At 49.3% G+C, this 7,895-nt stretch overlaps 1 protein-coding gene across 4 annotated transcripts in view; it reads left to right on the top strand.

Moving 5' to 3' along the window:
* Nucleotides 1-7,895, top strand: part of Septin3 (septin 3) — a 30,197-nt gene that overhangs the window by 3,979 nt on the left and 18,323 nt on the right. For 2 of the 4 annotated variants that reach the window (XM_008844783.1, XM_008844782.1), the window contains exons 1-2: nucleotides 7-115; nucleotides 4,793-4,984. In XM_008844783.1, the coding sequence (XP_008843005.1) occupies nucleotides 106-115; nucleotides 4,793-4,984 (202 nt within the window). In that variant the 5' untranslated portion in view covers nucleotides 7-105. Of the gene's footprint in view, nucleotides 1-6; nucleotides 116-4,792; nucleotides 4,985-7,895 lie in introns of those variants that run through there. The other 2 variants (XM_029569146.1, XM_029569145.1) reach the window with 1 other exon arrangement.

Genomic DNA, 7,895 nt, shown 5'->3' with positions numbered 1-7,895 from the left:
CTCGGCTGCAGGGGCCCCTCGGCCCAGGGGGAGCCCGCGCCCCGCTCAGCCTCGCAGCCCCGCGCCCAGAGCATCTCCCGGAGGAACGGAGACAAAGGAGGATTCATGTCCAAAGGTAGGGCTGTCGCCGGGACGCCCCGCGCGGGTCCGAGGTGTTACCGGGGGAGGGCTGGCTGTGTACAGGACCCCACGTTCGGTGGCATATGCACGGACACACACACACACCCGGTGGCACACACAGGCGCCACCTGGGGAGGTACGGAGACCCAGATGCTTAAAGAAAGCCCCACGCTGGAGCACACCAAGGCACGCACACACATGCACAGCAGGCACTCCATGCACAGGTACCAGGCGACCTACAACCCGTAAGAAACCTGGGCGCTGACACATCAGTCAGCCCCCTTCCCCCACACAGACAGACGCACGCACGCTTAGGCAGGCACCAGCTGGTGGTCTCCAAGGGAACTCAGCCTTCTGCAAATGGGGAAGGACTAAAATGTTTGTTGTATTTCCTTTGCTGAGCAGCCCAGGGCTGGAGCTGGGATGGATTGGAATTGCCTCTCCGGGTGGGGGTGCGGTCTTAAAACCTGCTGGGTACTGAGAGTGGGGATGGGCTGGGGAAGATGCCTTAGCTTGAGACAGAAGGAAGAGGGAGTCGACCATTAAGCCAGGGAGGCAGGTGCTAATCTGGAAAGGTCTCCTCCTTCTAAAGCCACTTTTCAAACAGAGGGGTGGGGTCTCTGGACCAGACAAAGAGAAAGCCATTCATTTTCCCGTAGGAGATAGCACGGGCACCCTTGCTTGCTTTGGGGATGGAGGGTGCTGTTCCTGTGGGGCCAGAGCTGAGTCAGGTGGACAATCTCTCTTCCTGGAACACTGACAGGGGCAGGTGGTTCCTGGCAGGGGGTGCTGCAGACAGATGCTCTCCTCTCTGGGAGAGCTGGGAGCTTAGGAGGGGCCCTAAGGACCATCTAGCTGCATTCTGCTGTGACCCCTGATGTGGGCTCTTCCCTACTCTTGGGAAGGTCCCCCCGCCCAAATTCTCTGTTTCAGGGGCGGTCTTTCTTGATAGGTTAACCTACCTTGACTGTGGTTCACAAACAGTTATTTGCTGCTGGTGGTGAGGTGGGGTCCAGGTGCTCTAGATTGGAAGCAACATCTGAGGACAGAAAAAGGTGTCTGCAGGAACACCGGCCTTGTAGGGTTTTCATTAACAAACCATCTATTCATTTATTGTTGACTGCTGATATCCTAGGTACACACTGGGCACGGGGATCCATAAGGCATGAGTCCCAGCTTAAAGAGAGGTGAACACCAGCAGATTTTCAGTGACAGGTCATTTACATTCATGATTTTGTATGATTTTCACAGTATCCCAGAAAGGCAGATAGATACTGTCCCCAGTTTTCTGAAAAGAAAACCTATACTCACAGCACTCACCAAGGATTCATGCTTGTGTCAGGGCCCATCTGAAGTCGGCCTGGTGGATGGGGGGAGCTGTGGGAGCAGAGGATGATCTGTGGAGTCCACCTTCAGAGCAGCATTTGTTCTGTGCCCTGGAGGTCTTGGTATACTTGTAAGACACCCTCACCAGACAGTGGGCCCTTGGGGGCAATGACCTTGGTGGGGATACAAGTATGTCCTTGGCATTTAGTGTAGCACTTGGCCGAATTAGGCTTGTATTTGACAGCATATGGAGTGGCTTGGAATGAAGAAGTGCATGGATATGCTCAATACTGGTAAACCCACGGCGGGGGGCGCATGGAAGGGCAGCCACTTCAGATGGGAAAGCTTTGAGAAAGGAGGAGTTAGCTAGGGTTTGGAGGGGGTACAGGGTGTTCCAGCACAGCCTGTGACAGAATGACCCACAGCATGTTTGTGGTACTTGTGACTGATCAGTGGCTGTTGTTAGTCTGGGACCGGCATGTAATTGGTGTGTGTAGTTGGCATATAGCCTCCTGTCAGAAGGAGGCTCACTTTCCAGCAGGTGCTTGGTACCTTGCTCACAATGGATGTTAACATTGCTCCATGGAAGAATAGAATAGAGATCACCCATTCCCTGGACCTGCCTCAGGCTTACCATAGCCCCTAGGAATTGATTAAGCCCCCACCCCCAATCAGGATCTGTGTCTTAGGAATGCTTTCTTTTAAAAAATATTTTATTTATTATTATTTTCTATGTTATGTGTGTGAGTGTATTGCCTGCATGTTTGTAAATACACCCATGTCATGCAATGTTCGAGGAGGTCAGAAGAGGGCATTGGATCCCCTGGAACTGGAGCTACAGATGGTTGCTTAGCTACCATGTGGGTGCTGGGATTCAAACCGGGGTTCTCTGTAAGAGCAGCCAGTGCTCTTAACTGCTGAGCCGTCTCTCCAGCACCAGGAGAGCTTTCTTTATTATTATTTTTATTTTATGTGTATGAGTGTATTTCCTGCATGTAGGTAAGTGTACCTGTGTCGTGCAATGTCCATGGAGGTCAAAAGGGGCTGCCGGATTCCCCTAGAACTGGAATTGCAGGTAGTTGTTAGCTGCCATGTGATTGCTAGCAATTGAACCAGGTCCTCTGCAAGAGCAGCCAGTGCTCTTAACCATCTGAGCCGCCTCTCCAGCCCCAGGAATTCTTTCTTAATGAACAGCAGGTGACAGGCAGGGCTGAGCCTGGGCATGGTGAGGACACATGCTTTATAAGAATACTTGTAACATCCACATATACAAGTACAGGTCTGCAAAGTGGGAGTAGACTCTTCCTTGCCTCCTAGGGGGCTCTAATTCACAGCCCATGTTGTAGGGACATAAGCTATCAAGGCATGCAGGAACCAAAAGGGCCGCCCTGTGTGAACAGCGGGCAGGAGAAATGGGGCATTGGCTCCCAGGACACAAGTGCTGAAGGGGACCGTGAGCCACATGTTCGAGTAGAGGAGCAAGACCAGGCTGTTGAGAGTCAGTGGCCACCGGGCTGAGCCAGTCTTGCTGCCCTCTGGGGCCACCTGGCTGGCAACAGCTTCCTGGGAAGCAAGAAAGAGCCACATCAGGCTCTAGGGAGGTGCTGAAACTTTGTCAGACTATGCCTGAGAGTGATGGGATGGCATAGTTTACCATTGGGAGAGAGGGGTTTGCCAGTACCAGGGAAGGACCAGGTGGTGGGGGAGCAGGAGCAGACTCCTGGCTAGGGCTGAGTGTGGGGAATGAGGCCTTCCTCTTCCCTTTCCCTCCTGCCCATCTGCCGCTCCATCCATCTTTCCCATAAGGCTGAGACTCTGTAGGGTGGTAATAATAAACTGTAGGATTCGAAAATGACAGAGCTTCTCAAGAGAGCATGGAGTTAAAGAACATGCTTGTGGAATCAGCCATTGGGGGAGGGGGCTCCCTTTCCCAAGTCCTTTCCATGTAGTGCTTCATTTTTCCTGCAGACAAACTGGTGAACTTGAAAGGGACAGGGATGAGAGGGTGTGGGTCTGTGAGGTACTGTGCTCAGTACTTGTAAGCATCATCTCTCATGTGATGCTCACCGTAGCCTTAGTCATGACCCTGGCGTTCTACAGAGGAGGAAGCAGGCTCATAGAGGGGAAGTGGCCTTTTTGCCCAAGTCCACAAGTTGACAAGCACAGAGCCAGGTTCCTCTCTTACCTCATCCCCACCCTTATTGTACAGGTAGGGAAATGGAGTTGCTCTCTTCTAGAACCTCCCCTGCTGGACAGTGGCCTGCCACATTTGTCCTGTGTATGAACACACCAGCGGTCTGACAGAAACAAAGGGACTTTTACCTCTCTTCTCTGGAAAGAGCCTTCCTTTCTTTCTGCCCACTATTCTAAGAGCACCGTGCCATCTCAGGCAAATAACAGTCCTCTCTTGGGTCTCATTCCTTTCTCACTGCTTCCACAGACTCAAAACTATGTCTGGGAGGGTGTCTGGGGCCCCTCCACTGCATGCACTCCAACTTAGCAACTCATGGCACAGAGGGGACACTGCAACTAAAGTTGAGGTAATACTTTGCAAGGATAGACAGCCTTTTATTTTATTTTTTTGAGACAGGGTCTCCCTGTAGCCCCAGCTGGCCTGGAACTCATTATATAGACCAGGTTGGCCTTGAACTCACGAAGATCCACCTGCCCCTGCCTCCCCGAGTGCTGGGATTAAAGGCATGCGCCACCACACCCGGCTCCCGGTTTGTTTCTAAAAGACAAAGTAGCTAAGGTCAGTGACAATCAGTATGTTAGGTCTAGGATCCTAAAGGTTCTCTGTCCCTTATTTGGCAAGACAAGAGGCAGGGCTGGATGCCCTCAGACTATTCTTAGACCAGTGGTTCTCTTCTGGGGTGAAGTTGCCCCCCAGGGAATATTTGGTACGGTAGAGCCGCTCTTGGTGGTCACATCTGAGATATTCTTTCTGGCAACTAATCGAGACCCTGGATGCTGTTAAACATCCTACAGATACAAGATAGCCCCCGGCAGTAAATTTTCCAGGCCTTAGTCCTGCCAAGGTGAAGGAACCCCTGAATGACATACACAGATGTGCCTTGAAGCAATGATGTGTTTTGAAAGTGCCTAGCAACTGGAGAACCTGGTATTGGTATAGATTTGCATCTGACCTGCCCTCTGTTCCTGGGCAGGTCCTTTCCCCTCAAGGCTTCAGTCTTTATCTACACAGTGGGGGACCCAGACTGATGACATTAGGTCTCTTCCAGTCCCAACTCTATATGATTCTGTATCAAGATGGAAATATCATGCCTTCCATGTGACCTCTGTTCTCCCATTCACCCTACCTATCCCTCCAACCTTGGCTTTCCAGGGTTCCCAGAGACCAGGACAGACGCAGCCATGTCAGAGCTGGTGCCTGAGCCCAGGCCTAAGCCGGCAGTGCCCATGAAGCCAGTCAGTATCAACTCCAACCTGCTGGGCTACATCGGCATTGACACCATCATCGAGCAGATGCGCAAGAAGACCATGAAAACTGGTTTTGACTTCAACATCATGGTCGTTGGTATGGAAGGCCGTGCGGGCGGGGGGTCACTGGAAGGCTAGTGGTGGGCAGCACCAAGGATCCCATTTCTTTCCCCAGAATGGCCCGGCTTCTCTAGGGTGAGCTCTTTCTAGGAGGGAGGATTTTATCCTGCTGATCACAAAGGTCTGATCTCTTCCTCCCCTCTGACTAGCTGATTCGAGAGTGGGAGTATTGGGTGGATGGCCAGCCTGGCTTCACCTCTAGCTAGTTTAGACAGGCAGCCTCTTCACCACCGAGCCTGCTTCTGGGTCTGTGGAATGTGGTAATCGTCAGCCCTTTCCTCCAAGAGCTATAAGAGGAGAGGATGAAGATGGTCTTATTGTTCACATTTTATAGTGCTTCAAAGCTTTGGGAAAATTAGCATCTCTGAGTCACAGAATCCCAGCGAGTTCATGCAGTGCTGAAACAGCGGCTGAGCTTTCTCCTTCCTCCTCTCCAGTCTAATCAGCAAACTCTGTCCCTTTAACTTTGTAAAGCCTTAAGTCTGTCAGCTCCTGTTCATCTGCCCACCCCACATCATTCACTACCTTAGGCTAAGATAGATCTTTCACCTGGATTGCCCCAGCCATCTGATTCTGTGCTGCTCAAAGTGCTGACCTACAGCAAGATGAGAAGTTTGGGCCAGGGTGGAAATCACCTGGAATGTCTCGCTATGGAAACACCAGCTGAGCTGACAGTGTGCTCAGTGACACAGGTGTTTTACTTTCTGGTATCAAAGTCTTTTTAAAAATATTATTATTATTTTATATTTAAATTTATTATTATTATTTTTTTAATGTGTAAGCGTATTGTCTGCATGTGTGTAAGTGTGCCTGTGTTGTGCAGTGCTCATAGAGGTCAGAAGAAAGTGTCAGGTCCCCTAGAACTGGAGTTACGGACAGTTATTAGCCACCATGTGGGTGCTGGGAATCAAACCCAGGTCCTCTGCAAGAGCAGCCAGTGCTCTTAACCATGGAGCCATCTCTCTGCAAAGGTATTAAAAGTCTTAACTCAAGAACCAGAAGCAGATGGTTCATGAACCCTTGCAGCTGGGCCATGGGCACAGCTGGAATGACATTGATCCTCCTGGTCTTCTTTCTTCTTCAATTTGCTGTCCACAGGTGACTCATAGTCTTTCCAACATGCAGAGCTCATCAAGCCATCCATTCTGTTTCTGTAACTCTCTTTTAGCCTCAGGGCACATTTAGACTTCTGTAGTGGCTAGGACCTGCTCCAGCTCACTTCCTACCACTTTCCATCTGCATTCTACTTATGCATGCAGAATGGCTGTCTACTTGCCGGGTTCTTCTGAGACTTTGCATAGGCCATTCCCTCTGTCCACAGTTCCCTTCTGGATTCTTTGTTATTGTTATTTTTTTAAAGTATTATTTTTTTGTTTTATGTGAATGAGTATTTTGCCTGCATGTAAGTATACCACATATGTGCAGTGCCTGAGGAGGCCAGAAGAAGGCATCAGATCCCTGGAATTACCTTTACAGGAGGTTGTGAGCTTCCATGTGAGTGCTGGGAACCCAGCCCCAGTCCTCTGCAAGAGCAGCATGTGCTCAACCACTGAACCATCTCTCCAGCTCTTTGTTGATTTTGAGACAGGATCTTACTACGTAGCTCAGGCTGGTCTTGAACTTATAAGCCTCCTGCCTCAAACTTCTAAATGCTGATGGGACAGATGTGGGCCACCCTGCCTAGCTCATTCAACATCGTCCTTTATGGTTCGGTTTCATTGTTGCTTCTTTCTGGACGTCTCCTTGATCCAGAGAGACTGCACTGGATTCCCTTCGCAAGCTGTTGCGATACCCTGTGGTTACTCCATTTGTGTTATTACAACGTAGTGTAGCTGTCTGCTTGCCTCTTGGTATCTCTCATACTGAGTGATGTCTGTACCTCTCATACTAGGACAGCACTTGACACTCAAGATTAACGGGGGCCAGAGAGATGACTCAGTTGGTAAAGGTGAATACTGCCAAACCTGATGTCTTGAGTTTAATCCTGGAGACCCAATGGTGGAAGGACAGAACCTACTCCCAGCTGTTCTTTAATTTCTACACTCATGCTGTGTTATCAACATGCTCCTCCTAAATAAATAAGTAAATGTAAAAAAAAAGATTTTTTTAAAAATAGTACTTAATTCGCCAGGTATGGTGGCGCACTTGGGAGGGAGAGGCAGGCGAAGCTTGTTCGCAGCAATAGGGAGTTCTGACTGGGGCACTAGAGAGACCCTGTCTCAAAAAGACCAAAAAAAAAAGAATTCTGTCAGCCAGGTCTACACAGGGAGACCTTGTTTCAAAAAACCAAAAAATATTAAATAAAAAATTTTTTTAAATTTAAATTCATGGATAAATGACCTCAGAGAACATCCCACAGTAAGAACAGCAAATAGAGGTTGACTATCTCTTATCTGAAATACTTGGGAACAGAATAGTTTGATTCAGGATATATTTTTGTTTTGTTTTGAATATTTCCATATTCTTTTTATTTTTATTTATTTATTTTTGGTCTTTTTGAGACAGGGTCTCCCTGTAGCCCCAGCTGTCCTGGAACTCACTATGCAGACCAGGCTGGCCTTGAACTCACAGAGATCTGCCTGCCTCTGCCTCCTGAGTGTTGGGATTAAAGGCGTATACCACCATGCCCGGCCATATTTCCAAATTCTTTAATGGTTAAACATACCTAATCTGAAGGCTGTAATGCTCCAAAATGCAAAAAAATTGAGTATCACATCAGCACTCAAAAAATTTCAAATTGGGACTGGAGAGATGGCTCAGTGGTTAAGAGTACTGGCTGCTCTTGCAGAGGACCTGGGTTCAATTCCCAGCACCCGCATGGCAGCTACGAACCATCTGTAACTCCAGTTCCAGGGGAATCTGAAGGTACCCTCTTCTGACCTCCTTGG

Source organism: Nannospalax galili, unplaced genomic scaffold (genome assembly GCF_000622305.1).
Source record: "Nannospalax galili isolate Female #2095 unplaced genomic scaffold, S.galili_v1.0 scaffold180, whole genome shotgun sequence".
In the NCBI taxonomy this organism is placed as follows: domain Eukaryota; kingdom Metazoa; phylum Chordata; class Mammalia; order Rodentia; family Spalacidae; genus Nannospalax; species Nannospalax galili.
The sequence above is the reverse complement of the archived record's forward strand: the minus strand, read 5'-3'. Positions and strand labels throughout refer to the sequence as shown.